At 39.2% G+C, this 19,774-nt stretch overlaps 1 protein-coding gene across 2 annotated transcripts in view; it reads left to right on the top strand.

Moving 5' to 3' along the window:
- USP12 (ubiquitin specific peptidase 12) overlaps positions 1-19,774 on the top strand; it is a 92,057-nt gene that overhangs the window by 36,442 nt on the left and 35,841 nt on the right. For both annotated transcript variants that reach the window (XM_004386572.2, XM_023740931.1), the window contains exon 2: positions 12,667-12,747. In XM_004386572.2, coding sequence (XP_004386629.1) covers positions 12,667-12,747 — 81 coding nt within the window. The remainder of the gene's footprint in view (positions 1-12,666; positions 12,748-19,774) is intronic.

The raw sequence follows: 19,774 nt of genomic DNA, 5'->3' as shown, positions 1-19,774 counted from the left end.
GATGTCAGATGGATCCTGGCTGAAAGGAGAGAATACCAGAAAGATGTTTACCTGTGTTTTATTGACTATGCAAAGGCATTCTACTGTGTGGATCATAACAAATTATGGATAACATTGCGAAGAATGGGAATTCCAGAACACTTAATTGTGGTCACGAGGAACTGTACATAGATCAAGAGGCAGTTGTTTGGACAGAACAAGGGGATACTGCGTGGTTTAAAGTCAAGAAAAGTGTGCATCAGGGTCGTATCCTTTCAGTATGTCTATTCAGTCTGTATGCTGAGCAAATAATCCGAGAAGCTGGACTGTATGAAGAAGAACAGGGCATCAGGATTGGAGGGAGACTCATTAACAACCTGTGTTACGCCGATGACACAACCTTGCTTGCTGAAAATGAAGAGAAGCGCTTATTGATGAAGATCAAAGACCACAGCCTTCAGTATGTATTACACCTCAACATAAAACAAAAATCCTCACAACTGAACCAGTAAGCAACATCTTGGTCAACGGAGAAAAGATTGAAGTTGTCAAGGATTTCATTTTACTTGGATCCACCGTCAACACCCATGGAAGCAGCAGTCAGGAAATCAAAAGACACATTTCATTGGGCAAATCTGGTGCAAAAGACCTCTTTAAAGTGTTGAAAAGTAAAGATGTCACCTTGAACACTGAGGTGTGCCTGACCCAAGCCATGTTATTTTCCAGTTGCCTCATATGCCTGCGAAAGCTGGACAATGAATAAGGAAGACCAAGGAAGAATTTATGCCTTTGAATTGTGATGTTGGCAAAGAATATTGAATATACCATGGACTGCCGAAAGAATGAACAAGCAAGGGTGGTGAGACTACATCTCACATACTTTGGACATGTTATCAGGAGGGATCAGTCCCTGGAGAATGACATCATGCTTGGTAAAGTAGAAGGTCATCAAAAAGAGGAGGACCCTCAACGAGATGGATTGATACAGTGGCTGCAATAATGGGCTCAAGCATAGCAACAATTGTGAGGATGGCACAGGACTTGGCAGTGTTTCGTTCTGTTGTGCATAGGGTTGCTGTGGGTCGGAATCGACTCCATGGCACCTAACAACAACTGTAGTCAGAAATACCAGCTGCCTGGTTTGCAGGCCATCGCTCAGTCTGTTGCACAGCCTGCAGCTGCAGTGTTTAAGTGCCTCCTGTTTATTCTTTATGGTTCTAATTTTCCCATTATGAAAACTCTCTTGGAAAAAATTGAAGGCCTTGCTCTTTATGAAGTCTTTCTCAGATTCTCCACCTCTCAATGTTACCACTGTCCTGACATCCTGTACTGTGGTGTAGTGTAAGTAGAATACGTTTTGGCACGTATTCTTTCGCCTGTAACTTTAAAATTGTTTTTTTAAAATGATTTCCTACTTGTATAGTGGCGCAATGTTAAGCACTTGGCTGCTAACCAAAAGGTCGGCAGTTCGAACCCACCAGCCGCTTCGTGGGAGAAAGGTGTGGTGATCTGCTTCCATTAAGATTTACAGCCTTGGAAACCCTATGGAGCAGTTGTACTCCGCCCTGTAGGGTTGCTGTGAGTCAGAATTGACTCAGTGGCAGTAAATTTTTTTTTAATGTCATAAAAAGCTTATTTTTATTCACTGTGTACTCCCCAGTTGGATTATGATTTTAAAATTTTTGTCTTACACTTCTGTACCTTTCACAGCACTGTATATCAAAACTTTGATTTCAATCCACGGTGAGAAATAGGCTTTACATTGAGACCCAGCATATACATTTATATTGAAACAAAAATTTCATGAACCATTGTTTATTCTTAGTAGAGAGATATTCTCTGATCTATTGTATGTTACCGAAAAAGAAAATACTGGTTGTGATGCACTAGATTGATTTTACGACATGCTAATGGGTCCTATAATTTGAAAATTACATTCTACAACTTCTAGCACAGTGCTTGGTAGAAAATAGTTATTCAGATATTTACTGGATTTTACACTTCCAGAGGACTACTTCTTTGTTACAGGAGCCCTGGTGGTGCAGTAGTTAAGTGCTTGACCGCTAACTTAAATGTTGGCAGTTCGAACCCACCCAGCAGCTCCGCAGAAGAAGAGACCTGACAATCTGCTTTCATAAGGATTTCAGCCTAGGAAATCCTATGGAGCAGTTCTACTGTGTCATATTGGATCGCTCTGAATTGGAATCAGTTTGACGGCTTAAGCCCTGGTAGTGCAATGGTTAAGCTTGTGGCTGCCAACCCAGAGGTTGGCAGTTTGAACCCACTAGCTGCTCTGTGGGAGAAAAGATCTGGCAATCTGCTTCCAGCCTAGAAAACCCTATGGGGCCATTCCTTTCTGTCACATGGGGTAGCTATGAGTTGGAATCAACTCAGCAGCACCCAACAAGAATAACAACAACAGCAACAACTGCCTTGATGCTGTTTGTATGACGCTTGAAAACTTATGGAATGGAGATGATTTGTTTTGTCATAAAAATTGTAGTTGCTTTTGATATAGTTTCAGGTAATGCAGCATTTTCCAGGACAACAGGTATGCACTTTAAGCCTTCTCTTTGATTCTTTACTTTTTTCCTAGTTTAAGGGATATAAACTTGCTTCTTACATCATCTTCTGTGCTTTGGATTTACCTTTTCACTCTTCACGTTCACTTCCTGTGTGCTATGTGACATCCTCCCATCCTCACATAGCCTGCTTCCTGTGCCTCAGGGACTTTTCTGAGTTTCCCAAGGTCACTTGCTTCTCTCACCTCCAGGAAGCCTTTCCTGCCTGATTTGGCAGTTCTCCCCTGTGCACTGACCCAGTCTTGCCCCTTTCAATATTAAACTCGTAATGATAAACACTGGGTTGCAGAATACGACTGGAAACATGACACTCAGAAAAATGTGTTGGGTTTTCTCCAGTTTGTATTAAAAAGAAAGTTGTCTGGAAACTAACAGTTTGTCATAATTATCTACTATAAAAAAAAGTATTCTTGTTGAATACATTTTCTAGACAGATGTTCATCCTTTTAAGTTTTCATTATTTTTTGCTGTATTTCTTAATGTATTAAGTGCTCTGTGTTCTTAAACAATGTATAACCCCATTGCCCTCGAGTTAATTCCGACTCTTAGTCACCCTATAGTACAAGTAGAACTGCCCCGTCGGGTTTCCAAGGCTGTATAATCTCTGTGGAAGCATACTGCCACATCTTTCTCCTGTGGAGCTGCTGGTGGGTTTGAACCACCAACCTTTCAGTTAGCAGCTGAGCACTTAACCACTGTGCCACCAGGGCTCCTTAAACAATGTGCACCTACCTACTCCTCACTTACTATCTCATTATATGACATTTCCCATTTACGGCCACAGTAAAAAATCTACCTTTCAACTATTTAGCACATTAATGATGTACGTCCGTCAGTAACGAATGCAAGACAAAAGTAACGCTGGCTGCGATGGTTAAGGTTATGTTTCAGCGTGATTGGCCATGATTCTCAGTGGTTTGGCAGTTATGTAATGATGTAAGTTGGCAATTATGTAATGATTTAGTCATTCTCCATTTTGTGATCTAATGCGGTCATCCTCCATTTTCACATAATGCCGATTTTCACATAATGACCTGGTCTTTGGAACCTAACCATGTCGATAAGTGAGGAGTAGGTGTATACTGAAGGTAATTAAAGTTTTCAAGATGACGTGTCTTTGTAGACCCTTTTTTTTTAACACTACATTCTAGTGTTGTATGTAGATGGTGTAGGCCAGGAAATTTCCCTAACTTGTATTCTTGAAAACATCCCTTGTTATCAGCTTGCTTTTATACACTTTGTATCTTTCTCATGGTGGCAGAGTGAGGGACGTCAGTTGTATGTTTTTCCTGGTTAATTATGTAAAACAATTAATCAGAGGCAGCCATCTCCCAGACCATTTTCCTTTTTCCGATTTTCAGATTGTATCTTTGACTTGTCAGCAACACTTAAGATACTGTCTGTTGCTTTTATATTATCAAAATGATAGACCTAAGGTATCCTCGTAGTTTCTACTGACTTATCTTTCACTTGGACGTTTATTACTGGATATGAGAAGAAGCATTCCTCGTCTTCAAGCATTCGTGCTAGATAAGTTTAAAGTGCTTACTATATTGCCTACTAGTTTTTATTTTCAGATGGTTATTTTTGAGGATAAGGCACTATGTCTGAAGTTTTATTCAGGATTTTGTTAATGTTTGGCTTTTCATAGACTAGCCAATATTTTATAGAGATTGGAAGAGCCTATAGATTCACATGTTGCTAGAAATGTGGGGATGGGATGTACTATATACCTAGAGGTTTTGCATAGGAGTTAACTGGGGTCCAAAGAAGCATTTCATTTCAAATCAGACAGCTAGTTAGTTAGTGGTAAGCCAGGACCAGACTGTAACTTCGCTAGTTGGATACTATTTTTAATATACCCTAGTCTCTCTACAAGGAGCCCTCATAGCACAGTGGTTAAGCATTCAGCTGTTAACCAAAAGGTTGGCCGTTAGAACCTACCAACTGCTCTGTGGGAGAAAAATGTGGCAGTCTGCTTCTGTAAAGATTACAGCCTCGGAAACCTTGTAGGGCACATCTCCTTTGTCCTGTAGGGTTGCTATGAGTCAGAATTCACAGCAGTGGCTTTGGTTTTGGTTGGTCTTTCTGCAGCAGCACCATACTACATTGAGTCATTCTCCCATGGTATCTTTTCTGTAAAACAACATTTCCTATTTTGAATAAGACTTTAGTTTCAATTAGTAACATTGTATTGACAGGGCTGTTGACTAAAAAGTATTACCCAATATTAACCTTGTTTCTTAAGTACAACCCTTGAGTTTTTACTTCCAATTATTGCCGGTTTTATATTTAGAAGTGTTATGTGTTTCTTTTTAAAAAAAACTCTGCTTAGACGTTAGAGTATCTTCTTTGCTCTTATAGCTAGACTTTGATATTTCTTGGCACATATTAAACATTTATTTTGTATCTTCTGTCTGATCTTTCTAATATTTAATCTCTTTATGAGTTTGATTCTGCTATCTTTGTTTCTGTTGGCATTTATTCATGGTGCTTTGTTTTCCTGTGTGGTTTTGTGATTTTTGACTGCAAACTGAAATCTCTTGGAATTTTATTTGTGAGAATTCTTTGTGGGATGGATTGAATTTTTTTTTTTCCAGAGTGAATTTGTGATTCTGCCAGTTGTGGTGGTGGAGGGCACTACCAACTCAGGATCTCTTTGAGTTAAATTCTCTGCCTGAGACTCTTTTTAAGCTCACACAACTTGTATGAATTTGGGTCACAAACTTTCATGGGGGCCAACTTGTGGTTATGGAATTTTGGAAGGTATTTGTTTTTTTCCCCTTCACCCCAGTGCCAGAGTCACATTGGACAAGTTTCCTTGCTGTGTTGTTCTCCGTGCTGAAGGTGTAGCCCTTTGGGGATCCCAGCTTCATGCTTGGGTCCTACCTTGGGTGATCCCTAAGCTTTAGGGCCTGTTTTCTGTACTCCATTCAGCTGTCAGAAGAGAATCTAAAGATCACTTGTTGATGTTGGGTATTGTTGAGTCAATTCTAACTCATAGCAACTCCATGTGACAGAGTAGAACTGCCCGATAGGGCTTTCTTGGCTGTAATCTTTATGGGAGCAAATCTCCAGTCCTTTCTCCCACGGAGCCGCTGGGAGACTGCCAGTCTTTCATTTCGCAGCTGAGCACTTAACTGTTTGCACCACCAGGGCTCCTTAAATGTCTCTAGGGTTTAGCAAATACCCTCAGTGTGAACACACTATCTGTCTTTAGTGTTTGCTTATCTCACAGGGTTCTCCGACCACTTTATTTTTTAGTTTCTCTAGATTCTTCTATTTTCTCACTAGCTCAGTAATTTTTTTTTTTAAGTTTCATACACCTTTTGGTTGTCTTCATCAGGAGCATTATGGGCATCTAATTGCTCCTTCATGATGAATTCCATAGTAACAGATACTAAGTCTAAAGTAATCTTTTGCTTACATTATAAAAATGATATCTAAACAGTCAGAAAATGGCATCTTTCTCCATCTATGTATGCTGTGTACTCAGACAAAACAAATGAATCTTGATACCTGTGAAAGTTATAGAGTAGAACATCTTAGCTGGGCACGCCACCATTCTTTCCTTCTGCTTCAGTAAAGAATCACTGACTTCATGAGCCATTGTTAATTTGGTAGTGTCCTCTTTCTCAAGTATGTGGGGATGGAAAATAATTCATAGCCATCCCTATTGAATGTTGACTTGTGCTAGGCTCAGTTTAAACATGGGAGAGCTTGGTTCACTATTGCATGACATGATAAATTTGTCAGCCACCATCAAAATCCTCAGGGGATGTCTATGTTTTAGAACTCTTCTAAAAATGCCTAAAAACTGCATAGCAAATTTTTGGTTTGGTGGTTGGTTTTCACCCATAGCTAACTCTTGTTGAAAACACCTTTTTTTTCCCCCCCCAAAAAATAGTATTTTATTGTATTTCCCCTGAAGGTTTACGTAACAGTTTAGGTTCCCATTCAGCAATTTCTACACAAATTGTTTAGTGACATTGGTTACATCCTTCACAATTCGTGAACATTCTCATTTCCTCTCTGGTTGTTCCGTTTCCATTATCTAGTTTCCCTGCCCCTTTACAGTTTCATCTTTGTCTTAAAGTAATTGTTGACTGTTTGGTCTCATATAGGTGATTTTTCAAAGGAGCCAATCTGTTATTTAACTACAAGGTGGCCTAAGGAGGGATGAATTTCAGTTCAGGGTTTGAAGAGTATCTCAGGGCAGGAGTCTGAGGGAGTCCTCCAGTCTCAACTGGTCCTGTAGATCTAGTTTTTTTTGTTTGTTTGTTTTGGAATTTGAGGTTTTATTCCACGTTTTTCTCCCATTCTGTCAGGGTCCATCTGTTGTGGCCCTGATTAGAACATTTGGTAGTGGTAGCTAGGTACCATCTAGTTCTTCACGTCTCAGGGTAGGTGAGGCCATGTTTGGTGTAGACTGTTTGTCCTATAGACTAGTTTCTTCTACGAGTCTTGCTTTCCTTCTTTCTCTTTTGCTCTAGATGAGTAGAGACTAATAGATGTATCTTAGATGGCCGCTCACAAGCTTTTGAGACCCCAGACATCACTCACCAAACTAGGATGTAGAACCTAACTTTATGAACTATATTATGCCAGTTAACTGAGATGTCCCACGAGGCTGTGGTCCTAATCCTTCAAATCCATAAATCTAGTCCTGCAAGGTGTTTCATTATGTCTAAGAAGTATCCATAACTGTGCCCCTATATGCTTTATTACATATATGAATACATGTGCATGTAGTCACGTAGATGCATATGCATACACATATATATATATTCATGCATAACTACCTTTACATATATATGCCATAGCAGTTACCAGCAGGTCCTTTTTTCTTGTGTACATTTTAGTGACATCATTTACCTTTGTGAAGCTGTGTACACTTCACCCTCATTTAGTGTTACCTTTGAAAACATTTTTTAAAATAAAAAACTATTCATGAGAAATGGATTGCTTAGTGTACACTTTTAGCTTTTTAGTTAGCATTAGGTTAGAGGTAGAGATTTACTCTGATCATTTCAGCAGGGAAAATCTTGAATCAATGCCCTTGGGATGTGCCTGCCTGCATTTGCAGAATCAGCTATACAGCAGCATTACTATAGTGAGGGATAGTTTACTATGCTATACGTTTGGTTAGAACTGTAATAAAGTGAATTCCATTTTCTCTTTGTTACTTTGCATCTTGATATACTACCTTCATCCATAACCATAATCCCTCAAACTGTTGGATTTTGCTGCTTGGCATATATTGGTTGGCTTGAAATTCTGTGTCCGTATAGTAATACAGTAGTATCCCCAGAAGCATTGATAAAAGTGATTGGAAATGATAGAATATGGAGCTAGAAGGGGCTTTAGAAACCTAATCCTTTCATTTTCTAAACATTTTTAGCTGTGCAAACCTTAATTCATGTAAAGGTTTATTTGAAAACCCAGCAAATAAACTTGGAGCTAGGGATTTTGAAAATCCCTGAGGAGTCTGACTCTTTTATTTTATGAACGAGGATTTTTAAATCCAGAAAGACAATGATCTAGGGCTCTGTCATGGATTGAATTGTGTCCCCCAAAAATATGTGTCAACGTGGCTAGTCTGTGATTCCCAGTATTATGTGATTGTCCATCATTTTGTCATCTGATGTGATTTTCCTGTGTGTTGTAAATCCTAATGTTAATGAGGTAGGATTAGCAACACTTATGTTAATGAGGCAGAACTCAATCTACAAACTTAGGTTGTATTTTGAGTCAATCTCTGAGATAACAAAAGAGAGAAGCGAGCAGAGAGACATGGGGATCTCATACCAACAGAAAAATTGTGCCAGGAGAAGAGTGCGTCCTTTGGACCCGGGGTCCCTGTGCTGAGAAGCTCCTAGTCGAGGGGAGGATTGATGACAAGGACTTTTCTCCAGAGCTGACAGAGAGAGACAGCCTTCCCCTGGAGCTGATGCCCTGAATTTGGACTTACAGCCTACTAGACTGTGAGAGAATAAACTTCTCTTTGTTGAAAGCATCCACTTGTGGTATTTCTGTTACAGCAGCACTAGATGATTAAGACAGGCTCTTTGCACTTTATCACACCTGGTTTACTCTCCACAGAATCAGAATTGGGTTTTGGTTGTGCTTTGCTGTCAGGCTTCTGGGGAGCCCAGTGATGATGTCTGTAGTGGCTGTTGAGTGGAATCAGCTCTTGCCTGCCAGAGGAGAGAGAAGGGTCTATTTTTTGTACTACAGCTTTCTCTTTTTTTCTTATGACTTTTGCCTCTTTGTTATTTCTTAGCTTTTGCATGAATCTGATCGCATTTATTACTGTTACTAGCCAATGAGAATAATGTTTTTTTTCCTTCTGGTAGTTGAAGGGAAGAGGGAGAAGAGAACCAACATTTACAGGACACTTGGACTACATACCAGACACCACCAGATGCCTTACAAAAAGTTAAAAGTTAATTCTTGTGGTTGTCCTGAAAAGTCGGTGGTGACATTTTCCTTTAGAGTTAGGAAGGTGAGGCACAGAGAGGCTAATAAATACTGAAACTATCATGAGGACAGTGTGGGGATGGGGGAAGGGCATTTTAAGCTAGTGAATGAAAGTACTACATGTTATATATGGGGACAAGAGGGACATCTGGGATGGTTAGAGTCCAGGGTGTGTGGCATGATGCAATTGCTGTAACACTGGAAAGATACTGTTCACATGCTGTTGTTCTGTTTTTAGTTCATCCTAAGGGCGAGAAATGCCGTTGTCCTAAGGTGTGTGTGCTGGTATTTTAGTGTTCCTGTTAGATGTATGAGGTTGTATTTTAGATAACAGCACCTTTTCTTTTCTTTTTTTCTGGAGACTGGAGGGATTATACCAATTTGAATAAACCAATTAGCAGTTTGAATTTTTACACCCGTTGGCCATCGAGTCGAATTCCAACTCGTAGCTACCCTATAGGATGAGGTAGAACTGCCCCACAGGGTTTCCCAAGGCTGTAATAATCTTCATGGAAGCAGTATGCCAGGTCTTCTCTCCCATGGAGTGGCTGGTGGGTTCGAACCGCTGACCTTTTGGTTAGCATCTGAGTGCTTAACCACTATACCACTGGGGCTCCTTCTGAATTTTTAGAGTAGATGGTAAAAATCTGGGCTTATTGATATTTTTCAACATATGTGAGCAAATTTTGTGACAAGGTCCTTGAGCTGACAGGGTGTGGGAGTGGAACTTGCGACATTCCCGCTAGTCAGACACTTTGGTTCAGTGGATCTCGGAAGGTGCTGTAATAGTTGAATTTGGTGTTGTTAGTCCATTAAATTACAATGATTAATTGATATCCAAATTTAGAAATAAATTATGTTTATAAACTAGCTGGTTTATCAGGATTTTATCTAAAAGTAAATCCTAAATTAAAAAAATAAAGATAATGTCATGTATATATACAGATGATGATTGGCTGGAGGACATTAGAAAAAATGTCATGTTTTGGTAGAACTTGTGCATCAATTCATCCTTGTTGTGTGCCATCAAGTCAATTCCAACTCGTAGCGACCGCATGTGACAGACTAGAACTGCCCCGTAGGGTTTCCTAGGCCGTATTCTTTACAGGAGCAGATCGCCTTGTCTTTTCTCCCATGGAGCCGCCGGTGGGTTTGAACCTCCAGCCTTTTGGTTAGCAGCGAAGTGCTTAACCATTGCGCCAGTAGGGCCACCTTACCAACTCATTAAGTACCTTTAAACAGGACTTAATTTTCAGTCTTGACCTGTCAGGAAGTGACTGTAAGGATGCAGTGTCTAAAAAAGATGTCTCAGGTTCAGGAACTGAGCTAAATAAGGAAAAAGCAGGCACGGGATTCTAAGGACTAATGTGTGGTTAACCATATAATCAGGGTAATTGAGGAGTCACATTGTGTCCGTTGTATATATCTCTTCAAAGTGGTATTAGGGTATTTTTTGAGTAATACCGTATTAGTTATATTTATCTGGTAATATATTGTTTTCTTGAGAATTTTCAAGGTAAATATATCTAGACTTATCAGAATTGCTTTCATTTTTCTTTCAAAGTACATTCCGATTTCACTTAGTAGTATCTGTGTGTGTGATTTACCCATACATGGTGCTCAGGGCTTTAGCCCCTCTCACCTCCCTCCTCTGCTTTTTCTTCAAGGACTTCAGGAGCTTAGAATTAAGTTGATCATCTTCCTCAGACTATAGCACACTATTATAGTCTGTGCAAGGCCCTTCTTTTGTTGGATTTTATTTTTTTCCTCTTTATCCTTCATCCTCAATTTCATTTCCCAGTCCTCTTCCAGCATCCATTCAAGTATATTTAGTGTACACCCTTCTAGTCCACTTTCCTTGTGATATATATATACACACACACATATATACACACATACACACATGCTAGTGGTGTTTTGTGATCATCTCATTGTTTCTTTTTTCATTTAACATTATGGTTTTGAAGTTTATCCATGTTTCTGTATATAAATCTGGTTCATTTATTCTGACTCTACTACATAGTAGTCTGCTATACTTTACATATCTGTTCCTTTAATGGTGGACCACCTAGATTGCTGTCAGCTTGCAATCAAACGATACTGCAGTAAGCATTCTTTTTTTTTGTATGATACTGTATATATATTGTTTAAAATTTATTTTTTATGTTTTAGATGAAAGTTTACAGAGCAGATTAGTTTCTCATTAAACAATGTACATATTGTTTTGTGATATTGGTTGTCAACCCCATGACATGTCAACACTCTCCCCTTCTCGACTCGTCCAGCTTTCTTGTCCCCTCCTGCCTTCTTGTGCTTGCCCCTGGGCTGATGTGCCCATTTAGTCTTGTGTACGTGGTTTAGCTACATGTATTATTGTTTGTATTATGGGCCTGTCTAATCTTTGGCGGAAAGTTGTATCTCAGGAGTGAGTTCACTACTGAGTTAAAAGGGTGTCTGGAGGCCATACTCTCAGGGTTTCTCCAGTCTCTGTCAGACCAGTAAGTCTGGTCTGTTTTCGTGAGTTTGAATTTTGTTCTACATTTTTCTCCAGCTCTGTCTGGGACCCTCTATTGTGATGCCTTTCAGAGCAGTCAGTGGTGGTAGCCGGGCACCATCTAGTTGTGCTGGTCTCATACCTAGTGGAGGCTGTGGTAGTTGTGTTCCATTAGTCCTTTGGACTAATCTTTGCCTTGTGTCTTTGGTTTTCTTCATTCTGTCTTGCTCCAGACAGGGTGGGATCGGTGGAGTATCTTAGATGGCTGCTTATAAGCTTTTGCAGTAAGCCTTTTCGTTACCTTTTAGTTCTGTGGGAGAATTTCTCAGGTAGATACCTCAGAAGAATTCCTAAGCATTGAATATATTCATATTTAATTTCACAAAGTTTCACCTCTCCAAGGTGGCTGCTCTTAGATTGTTGTTGGGTGTGTGGAGTTGATTCTGACTCATAGCAACGCTATCAGACGGAGTAGGACTGCCTTGTAGGGTTTTCTGGGCTTTAATCTTTCCTGAAGCAGATCTCTAGGTCTTTTCTCCTGTGGAGCCACTGGTGGGTTTGAACCACCAACCTTTCGATTAGCAGCCGAGCCCTTAACCACTCACTGTGCCACCAGGGCTCCTTGCTCCTGGATTACTCTCCCATTAACGTACATGACAAAGAAACCAGTTGTGATTGAGTCATTTCCCACTCATGGTGACCTCATGCGCACCAGAGTATTGTTTTCAATGGCTGATTTTTTGGAAGTAGATCACCAGACCTTTTTTTTTTTTTGAGGCACCTCTAGGTAGACTCCAACTGCCAAACTTTCTATTAGCAGCTGAGCGTGTTAACCATCTATACCACCCCAGGTCTCCAGGGACTTTAATTCGTTGCTTAGAACAGAGGAACAAGTTACGCATATAATTCTTTGATCTAGTCTTTTGTTCCATGAGAAAGTTTCTGTAAACTAGTTTTTAGTCAAGTTATTAGAAGCCTTTATTCTTTAGTATCCTATTTTATTTTCTTTCAATGTTGTTATGCATTATAGGGGACATGCATAATTTTTCTAAGAATGGCTCCATTATGCCTCTGTAATTGTAATTGTGTCAAATACTCTAACAACTAAGATTTTTGTTTTTCATTTTATAGGGCGCCAATGCCTCGGCATTAGAGAAAGAGATTGGTCCAGAGCAGTTTCCAGTCAATGAGCACTATTTTGGATTAGTCAACGTAAGTACCCATTGATAGTTAGCCTTCACAATTATGTTAGAAGCAGTTTGAAAACTGAAAAATGCATTCATAATTTGTTAAAGAAAAAAAGTTGTTTCAGTAGAATTAAATGCCAAAAAACTTGATTTGACATTGTAAAATTACCTTTAATGGAAGGGAAACAGAGCTGCCTGAAGTCGTAAGAGTATTAGAACAATTTCTAACTTGTCAATATGATTTGTCCTATTTTGTGTCAAAAATTTCTCATAAGCAAAATTTCGTATCGCCTAGACCAGATGATCTCCTGATTCATGAGAATTATTTAAATGCCTAAATTATAAATGGTCCAAATGTACAGCTATAAATATAGCCATGCAAATGCCTCCATGTTAGAGAGTATTTGTCAATGTACTTCTGGTATTGTACCAGTACTACAGATAATGGAAGTGCAAAATAAAGGGAAAAAAAAAAATACAGTCCAACTCTTGTGGAGGTATACTTAGTTCTAGTAATTATACATTATTAACACTTTAGAAGAACTTTCTTTAGAATTTCTAACTCTGATCATTCTTTATCTTTTCTTAGTCCTCAGAAAATATTACACATCTGTTGTATAATTGTTGTGGTAGTTTAGTTTATACTGTTGTACTCTGTTAGGGGAACCTGTGGTGGGTATTTAAATATATATATACACACACACACACACACACACATATGAATGATACGATAAGACAGGTAACAGTACCTTATATTGAACACGTTGGTATGTCTCTGAACAGTAACAGAAATGAGTATGACCTGTGAGATAGATTTGATAGCAGTTAAAGTGACGTGTGTGTTTCCCTTGCTTTGCAAATTGTCTCTGTGTGTGCACCATAAAGTTTTATAATAATGAGTCAGCAGTCCCCTACTCTTTTCTGCCTCTCCAGAAAAAGCTGCCCATCACTCCTCTAGCTGTTTTTTTCCCTAGAATTTACCTTCGTATTCTCCACCACTTGTCTGTCAGTTTGTCATAGTGTGGTAGCTTGCGTGTTGCTGGGATGCTGGAAGGCCATGCCACCGGTATTTCAAATGCCAGCAGGGTTACTCATGGTAGACAGGTTTCAGTGGAGCTTCCAGACTAAGACAGACTGGGAAGAAGGACCTGGTGATCTACTTCTGAAAAAATGGCCAGTAAAAACCTTATGAACAGCAGCGGAACATTGTCTGATACAGTGCTGGAAGCTTTGAACCCCTCAGGTGGGAACGCAACAGTAGGCTCAAACATAGCAATGATTGTGGGGATGACACAGGACCGGGCAGTTGTTCTGTTCTGTTGTACACGGAGTTGCTGTGAGTTGGAGTCGGCTCAGTGGCACAGAACAAACAATAACCTTCATATTCTAAATAAAATACTGATGCCTCCTTTTTTTTTTTCTTTTAAATCCATTGACTGCCTGTTAAGGTATATTAGAAATTTAGCTCTCTTCCTGTACCACCTCCGCCCTCCCCCCAACTTCACCTTCTCCATATTCTCCCAGTATGTTTATATCACGATATTTAATCAATGTTCAGTATTTTCCTTATAACTATGTAAATATTGTTCCCAAATGAGCCAAGTTATACTATAATTGCATTTTGTTTCTTTGTATAACTTTGTTTTGTCTGGAATTAATCATTGCTTTATTTTTCCATGTCCTTAATTTTCATGTATTCTCCTCAAACCCTTTAACACAACAACAGCAACAACAACAAAAACCCAAAGACATCTTCTCAATGCCAGTTGCACTGAGTCATATGTATCAGGTAAACTTATTCCCCATCTCCTCTCTTTCCTTGGACTGGTTGTTGGCCATGCCTGCTGTGAGGCCTTTGCCCAGACATTCTGTTTTCTATCACTCTGGAAGTTCTGTTCATTTCTCTTCTTGTTTTCTTGATCCTCTGTCTTCTTTTTTGGTTTTCTCCCTTGCTTCATGGATGGGAGATAGATTTTGAGACCTTGTGTATCTAAAAATGTTTTGGTTGTTTTAGCTGTAGATTCTATGTTAAGTGATCTTCCTTCAGAATTTTGAAGACATTACGCCATTGCCTTCTGGCTTCTATTGTTGCTCTTGAGAAGTCTGATGCCATTCTTACTCGGTCTTCTCTGTGACTTTCTAAAAAATTTCCAGAGGCTTTTAGGATTTTCTTTTTATTCATAATAATGTTCTGAAATTTAATGTGTCTTGGTAGTCTCCCCTCGTTCAACTGTGTTGGGTACTTTATGGGCCCATTTAGACTAGAGTCTCATTTTCTTCAGTTCTAGAGAGTTTCTAATAGTTTTTGGGTAATTCCCTCCCTTTCAATGTAATTTCTCTGTTCTGTCTTTTTGAATATCCTATTAGCTGAATGTTGAAATAGATCAATTCTCTAATTTTCTTTTTTCTTTTTTCCCCATTTCTGATCATCGGCCTTTTTTGTTCTACATTTTAGACAATTTCTTGTAATATTTGTCCGGAGCCCTGGTGGTGCAGTGGTTAGGAGCTTGACAGCTAACCAAAAGGTCAGCAGTTCGAATCCCCCAGCCGCTCTTTGGAAGCCTATAGGACAGTTCTGCTCTTGTCCTATAGGGTCGCTATGGGTCAGAATTGACTCAGCGACAACGGGTTTGTTTTTGTCCAGCTCTTTGCACTTTTTATTTGAGAATGTTACTTTTATTTTTTTACTCATATTTCATGGAGGAAATACCTTCTGTTACCTTACTAGGGATATTATTTATAGTTTTTGTTGTTATTGAAATTTTCTTTTGCTTACTGGATTGTTCCTGAGACCTCTTGAGTTCATTTTTCCCCTTGTTTTAAACTGTCTTTCTTCTTGGAAGCTTTTCTCAAATTTCATTATTATATAAAAGTGAGATTCTAAAGCGCTGATTGGAGCCTTTGTGTATTATGGGTGGAGCATGGGTCAACCTTGAGTTTCATTGTGGGGTGACTCCTGGCAAACTGGCTTTTTAAAAAATAGTCCTGCTACCCTCTCCCCCCTTTCCCTAGCTAGAGGCCTCTTCTCTAGGGCTATTTATTTTCCATAGCGAAGACTGCCTGCAGGTGGCTTAGTTCAGAGTTTAACTTGATCCTCTTAGGCGCCTCACTGCTGTCTTCTGTCCCCAAGGTCCTTGAATCCAGAGTCTCTCCTGTTGCATTTCTGTGGAGACTAAGCCTGCAGTCTTTTCCTGCGGGGTTGGGTGTCTAAACAGTGCTTTTAAACTTAGAACTAGACTTTTGTTCTTGGACGTTTCTCCCTTCCCCTCTATGCCATTTCCTGAGCCTTCTGGAGGTGAATCAGTTTGTTTCTCGTTTGGCTCTTGCAGGCACTTAGGCTTCCACTGTTTCTACTCTGCTAGTTCATTTACCCCTCCTCCATCTGCCTTCTATCCTCTGAAAGTCTGCTGACATCTCTAGTCTGTGGTTGTCTTCTTTAGCACAGTCTTTGGCCTTTTGAGTTTTTACCTAATCTGTTCCCTTTACTGTCATTTTACCGGGCTTTCATTGGCAAGTAGAGTGAAATATATTTAATCGCCCATGTTTAAGGAGGAATCACCCTCTATTTCTAACAATATAGTAAATGTTTGTGCTCAGGTACAAAGTTGTCTTGTGATCCAAGGCCTCATTAAGATTCTGGGGATGTCAGAACCCCATTTTCTCCACTCTTGTTATGGTGCTACTTCACTGTGAGCGCCACCCTTATTTGGTTTACACTCCAGAGCTAATGTGTGTTGAGTTGTAGTAAAGTTGTGCCCATTCTGAGTGCTTTTGGCTTTTTGGTAGTGTCCCAGAAGGATCCATTTTCTTTCAAACAATAGTATTTTCTGTATTGGAGGCTGTTTTACCTTTAACCTTTTCTAGAATAAATATTTCAGTTTCTCCATTTTATCCCCAGCTGTAAAGTTTTTTGTAGCTAGCCTCAGAACAAGTAAAATAACATCCTAGATAAAATTCATATGAAATAAGTTCTAAAGCTATATAATATTTTTTCTGCTATGTTGTTTTTAATTTAATCTCATGTCCATATCAAAATACTGGTGTCAGTTGTGTAAAAAAAGGGTTTCTACAAAGCTATCATTTTTATTACTCCTTGTGGATCAGTCTAGATTGAAAAGGTAGTATTTATGTTTACCCCTGAAGCTCAGTAACTGAGATTCAGTTAACATCAAGATAAGCAGGAGGCTGTAAAGTTAGAAAAGGACCATCAGAAGCAGCTTTGTCTTCACCTTCTTGAGAGATTCATTTGACGAGTAGGAATAGAGTTTCTGATCTCTATGTCTCGTTGTTATAACAAATAATTGAGATCTCTAAAGTAGCCAGGGCCTGAACAATTATTGAACACCTTGACTTATGCTCAGAAATAAATCAGTGATTGGAGTACATGCAGCAGAACTGGTATAAACCCCAAAACCAGACCCATTGTCCTTGACTCAATTCCAATTCATAGCGGCCCTATAGAGCAGAGTAGAACTGTCCCATAGGGGTTCCCAGGCTGTGATCTTTACAGAAGCAGACTGCTACATCTTTCTTCCTCAGGGTGGCTGGTGGGTTGCATCAGAGTGCTTAACCACTGCACCACCAGGGTTCCTTAGACAACTAATATAGTGATTAACTTTTACTGTGATTATACTCCCAGACTACTTCACCGCTACATTCCTTACCTTTAATCTTTTCCTCTAAGTCCTTCTTTTCAGCTCTTATTATTACTCTTCTGTTTCTCTTCTTGTTCCCTTCCCCTTTTTATTTGTAGAGTTGTCACACTGCCCATATGTGTTCTTAAAAATTAAGATTGGCACTCTTTTAGGGGTGGTGGCTTAGTTAATTCAAAAGTCAGCATTTTAACTTTTTTTTCCTGTTCCTATAAGAAAACCCTATGAGCAGTTCTGCTCTGTCACATGGGGTCATTATGAGTCGAAATCAACTCGACGGCACCCAGCAACAGCATGCCTGTTTGTTAAGTGGTTAGTGCTGTAAATACTTGAATGTGGGCTGCTTTTGATTAATCTTTTCTAACAAGTGGATTTGGTTAAAATGAGGCACGCATATATTTTCTTTCCACCAGTCTGTTTTTAGCTAGATGTACATTTCCAGGTTCATTTTAATTGCTTTACAAAAAGTATACTGAAAGAGTTCCTATTATATGCCTGATTTCATTCCTTTTTTGTGACCATCAGTGGTAGGATTACTCGTAACACTTGCCTTTAGAGACTAGTACGTGTATTTGGGCAGGTAGAAAATTAGACTTTTTTTTTTTTAAATAGATAAGAGAAAATAACTGCAGTTTAATTAACCTAGCAGAAATTCAACACAGTGATTACTCTCAGCATTGTTAGAGACCACCTATATTCCATTATTTCCAGTTGCAGATATTTTTATCTTTCAAGAATATTACCACAAATAACAGCTTTTATGGCAGTTTACTCTTAATTTCTGTGTTTGTCACTATAGTTTGCATAATGCATAGAGCGGAGATTCTCTTTTTTAAAATAATTTGTTTTTGTTGTTAAAAATGTACATAGCAAAACATACACCATTTCAACAATTTCTGCAGGTCCAATTCAGTGACGTTGACTACAGTCTTCAAGTTGTGTAACCATTCTTACCTCCTTTTCCGAATTGTTCCTCCTGCATTAACGTTAGCTCACTGCCCCCTAAGCTTCGTATCTAACCTTTGAGTTGCTGTTGTCAGTTTGATCCCATGTTGATAATTCTATAAAAGAGCACAATGCAGAGCTCAAGGAAGACATTCTTTACCAATTAAGCTAAGTTATTGATTGATTTTAAGATGACTTCAGGGAATATTTTTGGTTTAAGGTTTAAAGATTATCTCAGGGCAGTAGTTTTGGGGATTCACCCAGCCTCACTGGCTCCATAAAGTCTGGATTCCATGAGAATTTTAAATTCTCTTTTGCATTTTTTCCCCTTTTGATCAGGATTCTTCTACTGAATCTTTGATCAAAGCATTCAGTAACGGTAGCTAGGCACCATCCACTTCTTTTTGTCTCATGGCAAAGGAGGCATTTGTTCATGGAGGCAGTTGAACACACATGTGGAGATTCCCTTTTGGTTTATCTCCTGTAGATACATAAATATTCCTGTATTATTGGAAGTCAGAGAGGAGAAATGCTAGTGTAGTTTGGGGGTTCCATAAACTATTTAGAATAGGCAGAGAAGCTTTTGGAGGCTTTCCCTTCGTGTAAATATCCCACTCACATTCCAGCAGTTAATATGGTCAGCTAAATTCTTTGGAAACAAATTCTTTTAATCTTGACAAATCAGGTTGCCTTTTTTCCTTGTATTTTATAGCCAGTGACTATTTTAGTAGAGTTGATAGTAGAGGATGAGTTATGCTAGGAGTAACTCTTCTGTTTTTCATGCAGTCTGTACATTTTTTTGAATAACCTTTCATTGTTTTATTGTATGGTTTGATATTAATTTGTAATATAGGTAGGCACCAATACACAAATGGATTGGGCTTGATAAATCATTTATAATGCTACTGTGAAATATGCTTTCCCCAAAATCTTCGTTACAATACTATGATTGAATGATTGAATTCCTGGACCATCCCATAAAAGCCTATTTAATCTGAATTGCTAATAGTCATTAGTTAGAATTCTGGATATAGGGAGCAAGGCCCATTATGGAGGAGAGAGGAATAAAAATGAAACTTTCTTTCCATTTCGGTGTTATAAAGTTGATTGGGCAAGTGTCTCTTGGCTCTGTATTCTTTTTCTTTGATTTCATTCTCAACTAGTTTCTCTCCAACTGATGGTACAGCCTACTGTAGGTTTACCTTGTCAGATATCCCAGAGAACATCCATATCACACGTGGCAAAAGAAGTCTGGCCCTCCTTGAGTCCAGTGGGGGTTAAGTAGTCTGGTTAGATCAGATCAAGTTCCCACTCTGCTGCAGGGTCTGTAAAAGGTCTGACAGTTGGTAACCCTACAGAAGTTGCGTAGAGTAGAGGAGTGGCAGTTGCTATAAGGAAGCATGAGACAGTGGAGTAAAGGCAGAGTGACATCCACTGGAGTATGGAAGGACTGCT

Source organism: Trichechus manatus, unplaced genomic scaffold, assembly GCF_000243295.1.
Source record: "Trichechus manatus latirostris isolate Lorelei unplaced genomic scaffold, TriManLat1.0 scaffold00168, whole genome shotgun sequence".
Taxonomy (NCBI): Eukaryota; Metazoa; Chordata; class Mammalia; order Sirenia; family Trichechidae; genus Trichechus; species Trichechus manatus.
The sequence above is the reverse complement of the archived record's forward strand: the minus strand, read 5'-3'. Positions and strand labels throughout refer to the sequence as shown.